The 19,593-nt window shown below is 42.8% G+C and overlaps 1 protein-coding gene across 1 annotated transcript in view; it reads right to left on the bottom strand.

Moving 5' to 3' along the window:
- The window catches only part of GMPS (guanine monophosphate synthase), a 1,355,954-nt gene that overhangs the window by 152,313 nt on the left and 1,184,048 nt on the right, over positions 1-19,593 (bottom strand). The window contains exons 13-14 of the mRNA XM_044070497.1: positions 17,728-17,843; positions 1,281-1,411 (exon numbers count right to left, since the gene is read on the bottom strand). Coding sequence (XP_043926432.1) covers positions 1,281-1,411; positions 17,728-17,843 — 247 coding nt within the window. The remainder of the gene's footprint in view (positions 1-1,280; positions 1,412-17,727; positions 17,844-19,593) is intronic.

The following is a 19,593-nucleotide window of genomic DNA, read 5'->3' as shown; positions in this document are numbered from 1 at the left end:
GTTTTTTTGGAAGATCTGCTGTTGGATGGCTTACCGAAGCCATATCAGAATTCAAGGACTGTAAATGAAAATATCTGGCTACAATAAGGGCCTAACGATGGATAGTTCTGGCATTGAACAAAGCGGGGGACGTCGTGGTCTGGGCCTAAATAAGTGATGGAGTAAGAGTGGAAGTCTAGGTGTGGTATTTGCTTTCCACAGGTGAGACAATTATTAACTTTTTCTGACATCGGTTAGTGCAAGAAAAAAGGATTCCCAATGGGGTACTTTTCTTTAGAAGACTTCAACTTCAATTCGGAAACAAAAACTCTGGTAGCGGCCTGGCACTCGTGCAAACTGCTTCTGCTTCGGGCTCCACGGCAAGAAAGACTGATATAATGGCATCGGCTGCCTTACTTTATACTACTGATGACCTGACATCAGTCCTCAAGTGACAGCAACCAACGCAGAAATACTAAGTCTCTGGTATTCGGGCCGGCTGAGGGCTACCTTGGCAGGGATAACCCAAATGTGATGACTGCAACAGTGAAACACGAAGAACATCGGAGGAAGCTTGAGGTGATGCAGATTATAGACAGGTGGCAGGATATGCACTGTGGGACAGATGAAGAAATAAGGAGATAACAGTGGAAGCCATAGTAGTCCCATCTGCAAAGAAGTCAAGAAGAAGAGATTAGAGTGGTTCGGTCACGTGCAGGAATGCAGTGCGTGATCTGGTTACACAACTTTGGAAAAGGTGGGAAAACGACAAGAGAACACAAGAATGTTCAGTCAAGAAATGGATGGACTATGTGAGAGAAACCTGCAACAGTCAGGAAAAAGTGTCAAACATACGAGAGTGGGACTTGCTCGAGAGATGAGATGCATTTACAGTTGAGAAATCTCCCTGACCTCCATGACAAAAAGGGGGTTGATAATGAGTGGACAAACATTAAACGGTCATGTGTAATGCTGCTAAATATTCAACAGCTGTCAGGTAGTGCGGCAGGCATTATCAGCCAAGTCTGTGAGGCCTTTCTCACAATCAGATAATTCCAAAAATGATTAAATGGAATGTTAAACAGCAAAAATTACTATGACATTTAAGAAACAGTTGAAACTATGAGCTTTCGCATATTAATTTTTGTTACACTTCTTTTATGCAGTTCAGCAGCATTCTGTAATGTTTACTAATAAATACAATGGTACTGATTCCGATTATTGATTCTATTAGCGATAGCATCTGTTAACTGTTGGGTTAACCGTTAGGCAGGTGGGAAAACAAGCCAAAATAAACTTACCAGATTCCCTGAGGATATTATGAGCTTCAAAGTCAGCTTGCCGTAATGTGCTTAGGACTCCGGTTGTTAGAAAAGTAGGTGTGACATCTGTAGGAGGTTCCTTTACTGGCGGACCAAACATATAAACAACTCTAGAAATGGAGAAACAGACATGAAGGGTTAGGGAAGCAAGATAACGGTTACATTAAGGGAAATGAGACTTGGGGCATACTTTTCATTAAAAACTTGTAATAGCCCAAATCAATATTCACAAGTTTGGAGTATAATATGATTAATATGAAATACAAAAAAAAATAATCATTCAGCTGCTACAAGGCATAATGGCACTAGTTAAATTTGCAATAACAGTAACAATAATGAATCACTTGTTCTTACAACCATGATCTCTCAATGACAGCCCAGCCACCGGAAGCCAGAGTCATTCACAGGCCTGATCTAAACAAAATCAGCAGGATTTTGCATTTCCTCTGTTATCAAGTTATGTCTTACTTCCAGCTGTGTTTTTCAATCTGACATACACAGTGAAACACAATTTTCTGCCCTGATGATTATACAATCATGACAACTACACAGAAAAGCCGGGGAAACATTTACTCAATACAATGATGAAGTCAAGTCTGTATCCAACTCTCAGCAGCCTAGTGCAATAGGTCATAAATAGGTCACCTGTAGTTGGTCGAAGTACACTCTTTTTAAAAGCATTTTTACCAGAATTAAATTGTGCCAATAAAATGCAGTTCAAAAAGTGAAGTGAATGAAGATGCTGTACACCTACAAGACCGCTCCCAGAGGAAGGGAATGTTTACTTTTTGCCATATTGTGCCATTTCGGAATTGGTATATTTAGGTTAGCAGGGAAGCTGGGGAGGCACAGATTTGCCCCCTCCATACACTTGTTCAAAGTGTCTTACTTCAATAATTCCTTACTTTGATATGTTGTACGTGACAGAAGAGAATTCTAAGTGCACATAAGTCAATCATAAACCCGTCAAAACTACATATATGAACAGCACTGCCTGACCACATGAAACCACATCTGCAACCGTTTACCTTTAGTTAATTAAACCTATTAAAATAATGCTAAGGTAAAACAATCTTAAAAGTTTCTTAGGCAATTCAGATCTAACAGTTTTACATTTATTTGGTAGCTACAGTATCTAAACAATGTCACAGAAAGTATTTTAATTAATCTATAATCAATGTTAGACTTCTGTTTCATCAGCTGTGATGGAAATTACTGCAAAGTTTGAAACCAAAATCATGTCTATGCCAATGATAGGCTGGGTAGGGTTGGTCATTATTCCTCCAATACAAGTAATTCTCCAGCTTCAGCACCTGCTGACTACATACCCACTTAGAAGAATTGTGATGTTTAATTTTTCTTTCATATGCTTTTGACTGAGAGCACATTTCTGTGCCTGTTAACAGTGCCAGCAGAAGCTGGGCATAATGAGGAGGACAGTCACCACGGCAACTGATATAGGTGCAACAGATGTTGGTCTGACCAAGACAGACAAAGCTCTCACATCAACCTAAGCACTTAAAAAGCATCCTAAAGTCCAGCACTTGCTCAGACCTAATAGCAAGCACTAATATACCCCGACACTTGATTGCCCAGCAGGACAAGGCTCATTACTCACCCCTCACCAATCAAGTGATTAAGCAGCTCACCCTACTATTCAGGAATGACAAAAGGGCAATTTCAGGTATACTCTCCAGTCCAGCTGGTGAACCTGGGTATCCCGAGGCAATGTTACAACTGCCTCATGTACAAGACAATCCTCTCCTCCTACCACAAAACATTAACATATGCGAGAGATGCAATTATTTAGCTAAATTGGAGGCTAAGCTCTCTCCACCCAAGACTGGAACATGCAGTCATGATGAGAAGGTTAACACTTGCACCACACCTCCAGCCTCACACAGACATACTAAACCAGCACTGGCAAAAAAAATACACATAAATACACTAAATCATACTCGGAGGCTCTAAATAAAAACCTGCAAAAGCATCACAGACCTCCAAAGCAGACACCCAAAAAACCTGCACCTCCCATCACAAATCAGACAACACATTAAACACAAAATCAGTGTGCCGCACAATCACAGCCCTTAAGGCGAAATAACATGCCTAACACACTAGTAATAGGTGACTCTATAGTCAGGCACACTGACGTCCCACTCACTAGGCTGGACAAGGAGAAGGTTACTGTTAGCTGCCTGTCGGGAGCCAGAATCCGCCACATAACACAAGCACTCCGGTCACTCCAGAACAAGTAGAAATATGACTCTGTCATTGTTCATGTTGGTGTGAATGACCTGAGACGTACCTCCCTGGACTACATGAAAAGAGACATGGAAGATCTCTCTGATCATGTAGCCCAGGCGGGTATGACCCTGACCCTGAGTAGCATCCTGCCCTCACCCAACAATGATACTGCAGTATAAAGAAAAAATGATCAAGTTCAACAACTGGCTACGCTTCTGGTGTCATTCAAAGGGGATCCAGTGTCTGTCAGCCTGGGACGACATGCTCGACAAGCCTCGTTGCTTCGCAAGAGACGGCTTGCACCCGTCACCCTTTGGCTTTCGAATACTGGCCAAGGCTCTTGATGCCCCCATAGTGCCTTTTTTAGGCAAGGCTCAAAAGTCAAACCCACGTCCGTAAACAGCAGAAATAAAAAAATGAGGGTTATGCTACTCAGTACCAGCAGTTTAAATCTCAAAATGCACGCGCTCAAAGCATTCCTCAGTATGGAGAATGGAGACATCTGTACAGTAACTGAAACCTGGTTCAAGGCTCCACAGAGCAACCCAGCACTACAGAGCTACAATTCATACCACAAATTTCGGCCACAGAACATGGACTGAAACACAAAAGGAGGGGGTGTATCCATATTCATCAAGGATACCTACACCTCCAGGTTAGTGGTGCAGCATGATATGTCTGAGATCATCCATGTGCAACTAACATCTGGCAAATCTGCAATGCAAATTGTGGCCTGCTACAGATCACCTTCCATGACCATGACCCAGAACCACTACTCAGCCTTTTTGGAGACACTGGAAAACATGAAGGTCCTACTGAACACCCTGATATTGGGCGATTTCAATTATCCTACCGTTAACTGGGAAAACTACTCAAGTACAAACTCCCAGGTCCAGCGCTTCCCGGAATTTATCAACTCAAATGCCCTGGATCATCTGGTGAACTCCCCTATCAAAGGTGAAAACATATTGGACCTGGTCATCACCAACATGGGCGACAGGTGTTCCACACCGGAAGTCCACCCGTCATTGGTTAGATCAGACCATAATTACTCTGGATGTCCACACCACACCACCAACCAAGGAAACCACAGTGAAAAACTTTTCTATAGCAAACTTTACCTTACTTAAGACAGATGTGGTAAGTTTCACAGCCCCCACGCTAAAGGATAACAGTGTCCAAGATGCAGGAACCTTTACAAATGCACTCTATGAGCACCTACAAGGATGCATGGATCGTGTCATCCCTAGCAAAACCAAGACTCACTCCCCTAAGAGAAGGAAACCAGTCTGGTGGACCCCTGCCATAAACAGGCTATACAATAGAAGAAGGAAACTAGTTCAGAAAAAAGCAAATCCCAAGAAGGAAAGACATCCCCGATCAGTATCAGTAAGAAACTAAGGTCCTTCATAAAATCCTCCAAGGCTAACTTCGAAAGAAAAATAGCCAAGGAATTGAAAGATAACCACAAAGTCTTCTTTAGCTATGTCAAGAATCTAAGTGGCAACTCGCAGAAATGCTCTGAGCTAGTGCAAAACAGCACAAAATATACTGAACCCACTGATACTGCCAATATCCTGGCAGATAGATTCAGTGCAAAGTTCACCCCCCCCCTCACTCCCAAAAGGGCCCACAACAATACCGGAAAAGTGTAGCGACCTGGAAATCACAGACGCACAGGTGAAAACAGCCCTTTCAAAAGCCAAAAGCACAGCTTCAATGGGGCCAGATGGTGTCCCAGGCTGAGTCTTGCACAAACTACAGAACGAACTAACCCCCCATCTAAACACACTGTTCAACCTCAGCCTCTCCACAGGCTACATGCCCACAGAATGGTGCACAGCAACGGCTATTCCGCTCTACAAAGGAGGGTCCACAACTGACCCTGGTAACTATCACCCCATAAGTCTGACTAGCCTGGTCTGCAAGGCTATGGAGCGCATCATCATGGAACTCATTAACAAAGACACTGGAAACCTCCAAACACTTGACCCGACCCAGTTTGGCTTTGTTAAGGGCAGAGCATGCCTACTAAACCTGGTTGACTTCTTTGAGACAGTCACCAAGGCCATAGACGAGGGGAAGGTAGTTCCCACAGTCTACCTTGACCTCACCAAGGCTTTTGACACCATTCCCCACTCGGGAATTATAGAAAAACTCACCAGCCTGAACATAAACCCCTACGTCACGAGATGGGTTGCCAACTGGCTTACAGAGAGAACTCACACGGTAAGAATAGCGGGCTCCAGGTCCGACTCTAAACCAGTCACAAGTGGTGTCCCACAAGGCTCGGTCCTGGGACCCCTAATGTTCGGCATATACTTCTCAGATGTACATGCAAACACAGGAGGACTATGGCTAACCAAGTTCGGCGATGACTGCAAACTGGGAGCCATAATTGACTCTCCGGCTGATACGGACATTCTCCAAAAGGGCCTTACTGAGACGGACACCTGGTGCCAAAGTCATGGTCTCAAGCTAAATGCCAAAAAATGCATAGTCATCCCATTTGGGAAAAACAAAACACCCACGAATTACCACATAGATGGCAGCCCCCTTAATACAGAAGAGGTAATAAGAGATCTGGGGACCCAAGTAGATAGTAATCTCTCCTTTGACAATCATATTGCCAAAGTAGTTAGGAAATCCTTCTATGTAGCCCATCTAATTACTAAAGGATTTGCATATAGAAATCAAGAGGGTATAGTGCCCCTCTACTCGTCACTCATAAGACCCATCATACAGTACAATGCCCCATTTGGGATGTACCTCACAAGACACTTCCAACAGCTGGAAAGACCACAAAAGTACCTCACCAAGAGGATTACTGGCCTCAAACATATGTCCTATGCAGCCCGAATGCAAAAACTCCAGCTGTACTCAGTCGCATATCGCTTACTCAGAGGTGATCTCTGTCTGACTTACAAAGCCATGTCCAACTCAGAATTGATGGACATGCTCCACCTAAAGAAATCCAAGTCACTGCGAGCCACTCGCTCTAGTGAGCTAAACCTCGCCACAACAATAAATAGAACATGCTGGAGGGATAGATTCCTGTCACAGAGACTCCCCATGCTTTTGAACAAAATTCCTAACTACATTAGGCAGAGCCCCTCACTAACACTCTTCAAGAGAAATCTTGATGAGTGGATGGTTAACAGAAAATACACCCCTGAGATCACTTCATTGGCCCTTCTTGACAGAGGCTCAGTTAATTAATCAATGGGGCAGCGAAAGCTGACACACTCTGGCTAGGTTTATAAATGCCCTTGGGCAGATAGCCTAATACCTACCTATGAACCTATATGTACGCAATAACAATTTTTCCATGCAATGTGAATGGATGGGGGAGCACCTAAAAGTTTGCCACCTGCTGCAAAAACTTTCTGAAAATAACAATAAATGGAAAATACTTCCACATCTGACTTGCTAAAGAGAAGTGTTGACAAGAGTTCAATTGTTCTGTGTGGAAGAGAAAGGAGATCCAGAAGCATTAATATATGCTGAAAACCTCAGCTGAAAACACATTAGGAGACAGTGCACAGGTAGGCCTGTGGCCAAATGAGCAGCACACTGGGCTGTACCCAGCATTACCTGAATAAACCATGCACTGGCCACACGGAGAGTCAGAAACTTAACAGGCAATTAAGTCAAGCAGTGTTCTACAAGCATCACCTAGCAAACCTAACCTTGGGTAAATGAACCTAGGGCAAAGATGCTGCTTGCAGGCTGCCGGTTACATTTCAGTTATCAAAGACCACGACTGACAGAGCCACAGAATAGAAACCCAGTTAAGCAGGGACAGTTTACTGAAAACTGATTCACCAGCACTGACATAACTGGAAATACTGGGATCTCTGCCAGTGCGGGGCAGCCTCAACATTCAAATCACACAATTAAGAAAACATCAACCTAACATAAATGTCCTTGAAGGGACTTCCTGTAGTAAGAATGTTATGCCTACTCAGATAAACTCAAGAGGAGCAACATGATAGCCTCCAAAGGCAGTACGTCCTTTTTTGGACATATTACACCTTTAGGCAGGGAATCAGCCTGTGTTCCACAGAACACTAAATATGCAGATGAGTTAGCTGTTCTTACATTTTCAATCACAACAAACTTACCTTTAAAAAGGTGAAAAGACACAACCATCCATGGCTGGAAAATACTAAACAAATGTGATTCCTTGTATAATTTTTGTACTCTCCTTCACTCCACAAAACTGTGCTTCCATTATCAAACATCTGGCACTCTCAGACAGCATGCTTAGGTTTGTCCCGGTGCACACAAAGCAAGAAATGACAGTTACTGCAATGCCACGTCTCTAACACCTACTGTTTCTTCTTGTGATGGATTAAAGACAGCAGTGAAATCGCAGTATTATCAAACCTAAAGTAGAAAGTTAGCAACATCTGCAAGCTAAGATGTGCTTCATTTACACAGAAGTTAATTAGGATATGGACGAAATCACTTCTCAGCAGGGCGGGACAAAAAGGAAAGAGTAAAAATTAAAGTTAGTGGAATATACATTGTGGAAGTATACCTGTGTGTTGATGATCTAAACTATCTAGGATTAAACTTGAACAGCAACATCACTTTCTGGTCATAACTGTTACTTAACACTACAGTTTATTTCCCCTTTACCTCAACCTCCCTAACATGAGCTCTGAAGACAAATGCAACAAAGACCCCCCCCCCTTCCTTGCCAACACTTTCTTTAAGTAGTAGCTACTGACTGCTGATCCATACGCCTGAGAACACTTGCACGTGGTCTTTAGCACTCTCATCTAAACACATAACTTAGGCTACTGTTTAGCAATTTCTTGTCTTTTTCTGCAAAGGTGCTACAGTGGTACAGCATTTAGTATTGCTGCCTCATAGTACTTGTTTCTCCAGTATGACTCTCAGCTGGAGAGACTTCTAAGCAGAGTCGTGGTGTCTACATGGGGTTGTTGGCAGTTACTTGTTTCTGTCTACCCCCCAAAAGAAAATGTGTGGGAAGTAATGGTAATCTACCACTGGGTGTTTGCTTCATTTTTGTGGGTGTGCTATGTGACTGGCTGGCATCACATACACATTTCTTGCACCAACTGAGTACTGGGAATAGAAGCCAGCTTTCCCATGATTTTGAAACAGACTAACCCTGTAATCAGAATGAATGAATGAATGAATGAATGAACAAACTGTACATTTTTTTGTTGCATTTGCAATCTGGTATTCGTCTTCCACCAAAAAGACATTATCACCTACGCCCCATCCAAAGTGAGCATGAAAATACCTATTTACAAAAAAATCAAATGGACTTGCACTGGGGATACTTAAGGATACCCTTCCTCCACCTATTCTTCTGTATAAGCACCCAATGATCATGAAATCAAGCAACCAGATTATAATCAAGTCAGCTAGCCTCTTCCTTACTGGCTCTTCATTATAAGGCCAAAAGGGTGTGTATCAGAAAGAGTAGGGTAAATTCCCAGATGCCCTGGCCAAATTTCCCCTAGTAGTATAAACTCTGCTTAGGGTCTCCCTGAAAAGATGCCACTAGCCTAGTGGGTCTAACCCGGTCAACAACATATAAGTAAATAATAAAAATAAATAAATCCTTCCTGGTTAAGTACTAGTTTCCTTTAACACCCCTCCTGCTCCAACTTCAATAATTACCTGCACAGAGCAGCAATCATGTACATTACTCCAACCGTGCTGGCATTTGCTGTTAATCTTGTAAAGGATCATGCATACTAAAACATCTACATTCTGCTGCACTTAACCCCAAGTCCTGCATCTACTGTACTAGGTACAAACTTCTAAGCCTACATATCAGTCTGACTGCATTTTATATACTCTAAGCCCCTGTGTACACCAGTGTGAACTGCACCTCAACATCTGTATCACTGAACATACTTCTTACAGTCTAAGAACATTATAACAGCTATGCTTTGCAAAAGGTAGAACGTTGCCCCCATACATCATGATTCAGTCAGATAAACTCAGTTTATAGTATTATAATAGGTTATCCCTCCCCCACCAAACAGATGAAGGCAGTAAAACATATCCCCAGTCTAACTGTCCATGACACACACATAAGCAGCTAAGTTTCATGAAGCACATAGCAAAGCTTCATTTCCTTGACTGCTTTATGTGAAGCATTGTGCATGAAGAGGTGAAGCACATGTACTGTACACATTTGCAGCCCCCTTTCTTTTACTGCTACTTTTTCCTTCCCAAGGTTACTATACCTAAATAATGCAAATTAACTACTTCCATTTATGCATATGACCTGTATCCCAGCCTGACTCATACTTCTGACAACCTTCTTAACTTTTTTTTTTTTATGTACAAGCAAATAAGTATTGCACATTTAAACTTCATATTCTGCAGGATGGAGATTTGTGTCCGACCGTAACTATATTATTGCAACCTCTGCTGTATTAACTTTCTGTGCACCTTGTAATTATAGCACTATATGTTTCTGATATTCCACTGTTCTATGCTGAAAGGTTCAATAGGATCAGTCAACCTTAAAAACAAAATCATGAAACACACTACTGTACTGCTACCACACCACCACATGATGGCAGCACCAACAACATAGGCATCTTCAACTCCATTCCAGCAGACAATGGTTCATTAACTATGTAATGGAACCACTGTCATGGGAATGCACTAATCTAAGTTCAGTCTCCAACTCTGATCACTTGTACAGTAACAGGATAAGAATCCAGCTCCATGTTACCCTTCCCTACTGATTTACATTTTTGAATGGGAAGGGTTACTTCAGGTCAGCCCAAACAAATGGGCTGACAACATGTACTAGTGGTGTTAGACTTCTAATACCACTAGTACAATTCAAGTGAACCTGCACGCTGACCTGAAGCAATAACCCTTCCCATCTAAAAATGTAAACAGTTTGGGATGCAGCCAGCATGAAGGACAGTCTGTGTGAAACTAGCAATTTCTTTCACAGATACCAAACTCTTTTATGCAAAGGAAAGGAAATGCTATTTTTCCCCCTGAAGCAAGGATCACATTTCTATAAAAAAAAATGATTTGAGATCTGTTGAAGGAAAGAGATGTTTCGTTTAGATAGAGGGCTTATAACTTTTATGTATGTTATTACTATTACCACAGCCATGACTTCCACATTCTTGAAAGCCAGTAAAGAAAAACTGAAGGTGAAATTAAATTCAGTCACTGTCACTAGATGCCACAATGGCTAAGGCTGAAATAGGGAGACTCTGCATCCAAAGATCTAGCCATCATGTGGTTCCAAACTGCAGGTAAATGTAAACACAGTGGAAGTGGAAATAGGCAGCATTCTACCGGCTTGCCTACCCCAAGAGAAAGAAAGGGACTCCTTGTTAGGACTACAGCCCATTGTGGAAAATGGGATGGCCCATCTCTGCCCAAATTATAAGGAATGCCTCTTAAAGGCCAGCTCCATGGCTAGAGGGATAAAGAGATAAAAGCTCTGACTACGACACATGGAACTTGAGATCAATTAACGGCTCAGGTGCCTATAACAGCTGGCCAGTGGGGTGTGTGTGTGTGTGTGTGGGGGGGGGGGGCAGTGTGACACTAATGCTGACTCAATCTTTGTGGGATGAGGGAAGTGATTCTGGCCCGTAACATGGGGTGGCAAACTAGTGGGAGCACTACGTGTTACACCTAGTGGGGTCTGAGCCTGTCCCAGAGCATTTTCACTGTAAATCAAGAGGAACCCTGTTTATGGAACTATGATTCTGCTCAGAATACAGAAACAGTGGTGCTCAGAAAAGCAGTTGGGGGGTGGAGGGTACAGTGCCTGCCCTGTAGGACCACAGTAAAGTAGCCTTCTCTTTACCACCCAATTCTTTCGAGGGAATGGACAGCTCCTTATGACACCTGGTCAGGAACGACTGGGCCACAGGGCTCTTGACTAATCCAGGACTGCCCATCCCCATCACCCCAAACAAATGGGCTGACAAAGTACAGTTTTGTACCTACCATAAATGTAGATGTTCGAGGATCCACATTGCTGCAGTCCTAACTATTGGGTAGTCCGCTGTCCAGTCGGCCCGAATACCAAAGTATATGGCGTCGGTCAGGGCGCCAGGGTACTAATGCGCATGACCGACGCCATATCCTCAGTCTTTTCTTGCCCCAGATGTCAGAAGACCCTAAAAGACAAGGCCCAATATACCTGCACCAAAATATGTACAATATATACAAAATTATCAGCATATAACCTCACCTACACAACCACCCCTAAACACAGAGGGAAGGAGGGAGGACTGCAGCAATGTGGATCCTCGAACATCTACATTTATGGTAGGTACAAAACTGTACTATGTTCTTCATTCCACATTGCTGCAGTCCTAACTATTGGGTAGAATCCCAAAGCAGAGGTAAGGAGGCTGGCAAATCATAAAGAAGCAGGAGCTGACAACATGCCTTGCAAAATAGCTGTGGCAAAACCAGCCCTAGACTTAGAGTAGAGAGGAAGGTGATAATGCTTAGAGAAAGTATGCACTGAACTCCAAGTAGCTGCCTCCAAAATATCCTTAGTTGCCACCCCTTAGAAATGCTGTTGAAGTGGCAGTAGCCCTAGTGGAATGAGGCCTAATCCCAGCTGGAATCTCCTTGCCATGATGGGAATAACAAAATGCAATGCAAAACCCAATCCACCTAGAAATAGTTTGTTTTGACACAGGCTTGCCCTCTGAACTTAAAGCAAAAGAAACAAACAACTGCTGAGACTGCCTAAAATCCTTAGTCCTGCTTAAATAATAACGCAATTGCCTGTGTACATCTAAAGTGTGCAAAATCTTTTCCCCTTTATTTTGGGGGTCTGCATAAAAAGTAGGCAAATGAATAGTTTGGTTTAAAGCCACACTAGAAACCACCTTAGGCATAAAGGAAGGATTAGTGCGTAATGATACCCTATCCTTATGGAAAATCAAAAGGGCTCTACTGCCATAAGGGCCTGCAACTCAGACACCCTTCTTGCAGAAGTAATAGCCAACAGAAAAGCAGTCTTCCATGACAAGTATTTCAATTCAGCAGTAGCCGCAGGCTCAAAAGGTTGTAGAGTAAGTTTTTCCAACACAAAATTGAGATCCCAAGCAGGAGTAGGAGCTCTGGGGTCTTATATTCTTTGCCCTCTAAGAAACTGCTTGAACAAAGGATGAAAACAATGGTGGGTCACAATCATAGTGAGCTGAAATTGCTGCAGCATGAATCTTAATGGAAGAGAAGGACAAACCTTTGTCCAATAACTCAGTAAGATATTGAAGAGCCACACTCAAATTAGGCTCAGAAATCTCCAAATTCTTTGCTGTACTCCAAAATAAAAATCTCTTCCATTTTTCTGCGTACACTTTCCTTGTACTAGGTCTTCTAGCTTCCATAATCACATTTAAAACTTGTTGAGGAAGTTGAGACCTGCTGTGTTTCAACACAGAATATGCCAGGCTGTTAGATGAAGAGAGTGAAGCTTGACATTGAGCAGATGACCGTCCTTCTGAGATAACAGATGAGGAATCAAAGGTAAAGGCCATGGAGGCTTCCTTACCAGACTCCTTAGTAGTGGGTACCAGTGTTGCGAGGCCAATCTGGAGCTATTAAAATCATCCTTGGCTTGTCTTGTCTGACCTTTAAGAGCACCTTTGGAAGAAGAGGCAGAGGTGGAAAGGCATACACATGAAGATTTTTCCAACTGAAAGACAGAGCATCCACTTTCCAAGCTGTGTGATGAAACCCCTTTGTGCAAAACTTTGGCAGCTGGTGGTTTAGTGGAGAAGCGAACAGATCTATGTCTGGAGTTCCCATGACACTGTCAATTTCTGAAATACATGAAGATCCAGTTTCCACTCGTGGGGATCCATGATTTGTCTGCTTAACACATCTGCTAAGGAGTTCTGTGCTCCGGCAGAAACCTTGCCTGAAGAGTTAGTTGCAAGCTGGCGCAGTCTCCCATAAAATCATTGCTTGCCTGCATAGAGGATAAGAATGTGTTCCCCTTGTTTGTTGATGTACCACATGACAGTTGTGTTGTCTGTTAGAATCAACACCTGCCCTGGAAGAAGTAACTCCTTGAAAGCCATTAATGCAAACTGGACTGCTAACATCTCCTTCATGTTGATATGTAGATGCTGTAGTCTGGCAGGCCACTTGTCTTGTATCCACTTTCCATTTAGATGAGCTCCCAAGCAATGTCCGAGGCATCTGTCGTTAAAATCTGACTCGCCTCTGGCGGGTCACAGAGAGTCCCTTGTTTAGGTGACATTCCTGAGCCCACCACAAAAATTCTTTTTGAAGGCAAGGTATTATTTGAATGACAGTGTCCAAATCCTGGCAGTGCTGTGTCCATACATTTTGAGATACCATTGCAGCTTCCTCATATGCAGTTTGGCATTGGGAAGCACCAGAATACAAGATGCCATGAACCCTAATGCTTGAAGGACTGTCCTTGCAGTCAGCACGGACTGATGAGATAGTTGATGGAAGTAAAGGGATAGACTCTTTTGTTTGTCCGGGGTTAAAAAGGCCATCTGGGCTGCTGTATTCAGTCTCACACCCAGAAAGCACATGTCTTGAGAGGGTACTAGACTGGACTTTATTTCGTTCACAGAATACCCTAGGCATCTTAGCACTGCTATAACATATTCCAGATGCTGTAGAAGGTCTTCCTTTTCTTGAGCCAGAATCAGGCAGTCGTCCAAGTAAGGATAGATTTGAATTCCTTTTAGCCTGAAGTAAGCTATCACTGGAGCCAGAACCTTTGTGAATACTCTGGGCAGTAGATAAGCCAAAGGGCAATGCAGAGAACTGATAATGAGAATTTCCAGCTCAATGGTTCCTGCAACTTAGTCTTATAGGCACATGAAGGTAAGCTTCCTTGAGATCTAAAGTTACCATCCAGTGATCTTTGCCCAGCAGAGGTAAAAGCTGTTGTAACGTCAACATCTTGAACTTGGGAATGTCCAGATAAGTGTTGAGGATAGATAAATCCAAAATTGGTCTCCACGTGTTCCCCTTCTTTGGTACTAGGAACAGGCGAGAATAAAATCCTAGGCCCCTTTCTGATACAGGGACTGGCTGAATGGCCCCTATTTGGAGTAACAGAGAAATTTGCTTGTGAGCCTCTTTCCTTTGTGGAGGAGGAACGTCTGGCATGCCTTTGAAAGGGGCAATGTATGGAAATAAAACCTGTAACCGTGGTGAATGATATCCAACACCCATCTGTCTTGAGTAATTAAATCCCAATTTTCTTTGAAAAGAGACAGTCTTCCTCCCAAAGGAGCTGCCAGGCGAGAATCTACTGGCAGCTGAAAAGGCAGGTCATTGGGTCTGTTTACGAAAGGACTGACCCTGCCCTCACCAGAAGTCTGAGCAGGTGAACTCCTGTTCTAGGCCTAAAAGAACCTTGAGCTCTGCCCTACCACGTCTAGACCTACCCTAGACTGGGAATCATAAGCAGGATATGTCCATCCCTTAGTAGGCCAATTTCTACTAAACTTTGGCTGCACCTGCAAAAATCTTTAACAGTTTGCATAGACTTAGCTTTGTCCTCCATTTTCTTTAAAACTGCTTCCACAGGCGAACCAAACAACACATCAGACTGTAAAGGAGCATCCAAAATCCTTGTCTTAACATGCTCAGCTAAATTCTGATCCCTCAACCAGGCATGCCTGCGAAGAACAGAACTAGTGGCAGCCACCCTCGAGGAGGCCTGTACAGCATCAAAACCACATTGCAAAGAATGCTTACCCACTTGTTCAGACACATGAACTAAATCCAGCAACTCTTTACACTCAATACCTTCCAAGCATCCACCTTAGATTTCAATTGTGAAAGGAGATAATTTTGATATTTTAGCATGTGAAACTGACAATTCAACGCCCTCATGGCTAAAGTGGAAGAAGTATACACTTTCTTTCCCCATCTATCCAAAGCCCTTGCCTCTTTATCAGTGGGAACAGGGTTTTTAACAACAGAGGCCTTAACACCTTTAGGTCCCTGAGAAACAGTTTCGGGTCTGCCCTAGGACTCTTAAAAGATACTTATGAGCTTCAGGCACCCTATAGTACCTATCAGGTTTAACAGGAGCAGGAGGCAAAGAATCAGGGTTCAGGAAGCCTCTGCAAAACATCTTCCACCACATGCAACACAGGAGGTATAGCTAAGGGCCTATGCTGGGGTAAAACAAGAATTCCCTAAGCCTTTTCCTGGAATCAGAGTAATCTTGGCCTTCCCATTTAAAGTGCTCCCTCATGGAATGCAGAGTCTCTGAAAATGAGAAATCCTCAGGAGGAGAAGCTGTAGGAGTGGAATCATCCACATCAGAATCAGAATAAGGAGGATACTCCTGCTAGTCTTCCAGAAGACTCAGAAGCCTCTGAACACTGTTCAAAACTCTCAAACTCAGGTTCCACCCTAGGCCTCTTATCAGGAGGGGCATAGAACCTCTAATCATAGTAATCAAATCTTCTGCCATTTTAAGCATATGTTTCTTAGGCACAGAACCTGAAGTGCTAGGAGAAGCCCCCACTGAAGCTAAACTTGGCCTACCTCTCAAAGAAGTTTTGGAAACAGAAGGAGAGGCTCTAACTACCTTGGGAAGAGAGGGAAGAACAGTTACCTGAGAAGCCCCTCAGCCTGGCCTACCTCCTGAGAAGGCACATCCTGTAACAGTAAAGTCTCTGCCTGAGACTCCAAAGAAACTCCTGGCAAAACCTCTGGCTCCACTGAGCCTTCTAAAGAACCGGCGTCCGGGACTGCGGTTCATCAACCCTAGGCTTCGCTGTTTTGTCCTTGCGCTTTTTGAAGCGGGCGTCGGAGCATCCGGCGGCATTTTATAATTAACGCTTCCCAAACACTAACCTGGCACAGTCTAACCTTCTCTTAATAGTGCGTTTGTTAAATCTAGCACAAGAGCGGCATCCAACAACGTCGTGCTCAGGCCCTAAACAAGGTATACACAAGGTATGGTAATCCCTATGAGGTATCTGTTTCCCACAAGAAATACAGTTATTCACTTTTTCTGACATCCGGTTAAATACTGAGGCAAGAAAAACCAAAATGTTAACTTTGATTCGGTCTGAAACTCCGACTTCAGAAAATTTCAGAACGCCAACCTGCACTCATAAAACTGCTTCTGCATCGGACCATGCGGCAAAAAGACTGAGGATATGGCGTCGGTCATGCGCGTTAGGTCCCTGGCGGACTGGCGTCAGTCTAATGCGCCCTGACCGACGTCAGCCATATACTTTGGTATTCGGGCCGACTGGACAGCGGACTACCCAATAGTTAGGACTGCAGCAATGTGGAATGAAGAACATCATGCAGAATACAGAAGCCATCAGGCAAGATCTACACTGATGTCATTGCACAACAGGCATACTGTAGGACTGTGGACACGACACAACAAAAAATCCAAACAGCCCATGGATGACAGCTCATCTCAGATCAACTCATTCAATTAGGTAATAGAGTTATGACCAGTCAATGGGGGCATACACAAGTCACTGCAGTGAGGAAGGGGCTTGACAGTATAGGGAGGTCTGCTGAAAAATTAAAAATGTGAAGAAAAGATTTTTGTGTCTTTCGGCTTTTCCCGGTTAGGGGTCGCCACAGCGGAACTCCGGTCCGCTAATGATTGGCAGTTGATTTTTACGTACCGGCTTGCCAGGAATGACACACAACCTTCAACGAAGGTACACCCATTCACACATGTCTCCACGCAGAAGACGTTCTAGCTGAGAATCGAACCGGACAGCGTCTTACTGTGAGGCGACAACGCTAGCACCACCACCGCGATTAAAATGTGAAGAAAAGATAATTATCTTAATAGTAATCTGTGCCCCCCCAACTGCACGCGCGTGTGTGTGCATGTGTATGTGTGTGTGTATATATATATATATATATATATATATATATATATATATATATATATACACACACACACACACACACACACATATATGTGTATATATATGTATATTTATATATATATGTGTATGTGTGTATATATATATATATATATATATATATATATATATATATATATATATATATATATATACACACACACACACACACACACACACACACACACACACACACACACACACACACACACACACACACACGTTAAAAAAGAGCTTCTAAGTTGCTAAGGATTAAAAGTGTTCACACATACCTATTAATATTATGACACATACGAGGAATAAGTCGGGCTAGAAACATAAGGGAATCCCAGTCAGGAGCATCTTTACTGGAAACACCACAGACATAACTGTAAGATCGACAGTCACCCTAAAAAGAAAGCAAGAAGTTAGTGTTACTGTAAAAACAAGACTCAAGAGGGTCATCAAATGTAATAACTAACAAACATTGCATGTTTATGTAATAGGTCAGGATTAAAATAATTAACCTGAAGAAGCAGATGGCATGCAAATCTGCATGCATAGCTCAACAACCTTACTAAATGTCCTTTTTTGCTACAAAAACTATTATGAGATCATACCTACCGATAATCAGCATAGACAAGGTATCATATACACAAGACCAGCCTTGAGTCATACACTCAGCTTCAGAAAGTCTCATGTATTAATATGATACACATGCTTTTAAAACGAATTGCAACAAAGCAAAAATACTGAGTGACTTACAAAAAAAAGGTAAACGACAACTGAAATCTGTTAGCTGAAAAAATTAGACAGTTCCAACACACCTTATATATATATATATATATATATATATATATATATATATATATATATATACACACACAAATAATTTTGGAAAGAAACGTGCTTTCTGAACATAAAAAAATTACAAGGAGCTGATGTCAAACTATAAGAAGCATCAGACTAGCTCGGTACTTAAGGGGGTCTTAATAGTATCCAACACACACACACACACAAAAAATCCTGAACCAAAATGTTCACTGTACATTTTGTTACCCCTTAGTATTTTTAACATTTATCACAATCAGAGCATACCAAACAAATGGTAACAAAGCTGCCCAGATCCTGAAGGAGCAGATCTATACCCAACAGTGTGCGTTTTTTTTTTTCCGATAACAGTATAACAAACACGTGTCCCCTGCCCACATAGAGAGGCAAAGCAGCTTGTCCCTCAGTCTTGTTGTAACAAAAGCTGAGGCTGTGATACATAATGAAAGTCATGCACCAACATTAGCAGAATACTTTCCCTGAATAGTAGAGTTTGTTGTCAGCTTTTATACACACACACACACACACACACACACACACACACACACACACACACACACACACCTTGTGAGCTTCCTCCAAGCCTCTCTGAAACCACATCTTGCATTAGTCCTATGCATTTTGGTAATCTAGCTTTAGGAAGGCTGATAATGATGCCTATAGGTGTGAAGGGTTTTACCTGCCCATTCATGCTTCTAAGGTGTCGACTAATCTCCACACCAAATAAGAGCCTTCGTTTAAGGAATGAGACCAAGAATGCTGATTCAGTGTGTTCTGCAAACTCTGTACACCTGAGCCACAAATGCAAATGCACTGTTATGCTTGCTGCTGCACCTTTTATCTTCTCTCTTTCAGCCCCATCTGATTAAATCCTCTGCAAGATGGAGCACTTTACACAAGCACCCATTGAAAAGATGCCATGGAGGCTAAATAGTTACACATTCTCAACAACATTGTGGAGGAAAAAAAGACCCAATTCTCTAGTCGGTCCACTACTTTGGACTCTCTTTACCAAGTGCGTGGGTGTCTGAATTCTCTGGAGTTGGAGCAGTCTACAGGGCTGCAGTAGGCCTCCGAAGTTTTTTGACCCATGACTGCCTCCAGAAAATGTAAGTTGGGTAACTGATCAGGAGTGCTGAATAACATCCCAGAAAAGGCTCCATTGAAGCCCTGGTTCTAAAGACTGGAGATGGAATGGTGTCCATTATATCTACCCCCTCTGCGGTGTAGGGAACCTTCACCAGGAGTGCCCTGGAAAGGCTGCTGTGCTTTACAAAAAAGGTACTTGCCCCTCCCTTCTGATTCCTAGAGGGAGACTGTTGAGTGGT

This window comes from Protopterus annectens, chromosome 4.part1, assembly GCF_019279795.1.
Source record: "Protopterus annectens isolate FY-2018-M chromosome 4.part1, PAN1.0, whole genome shotgun sequence".
NCBI classification, from domain to species: domain Eukaryota; kingdom Metazoa; phylum Chordata; order Ceratodontiformes; family Protopteridae; genus Protopterus; species Protopterus annectens.
Note: the sequence above shows the minus strand (reverse complement) of the source record. Positions and strands in the feature narration are given on the sequence as shown.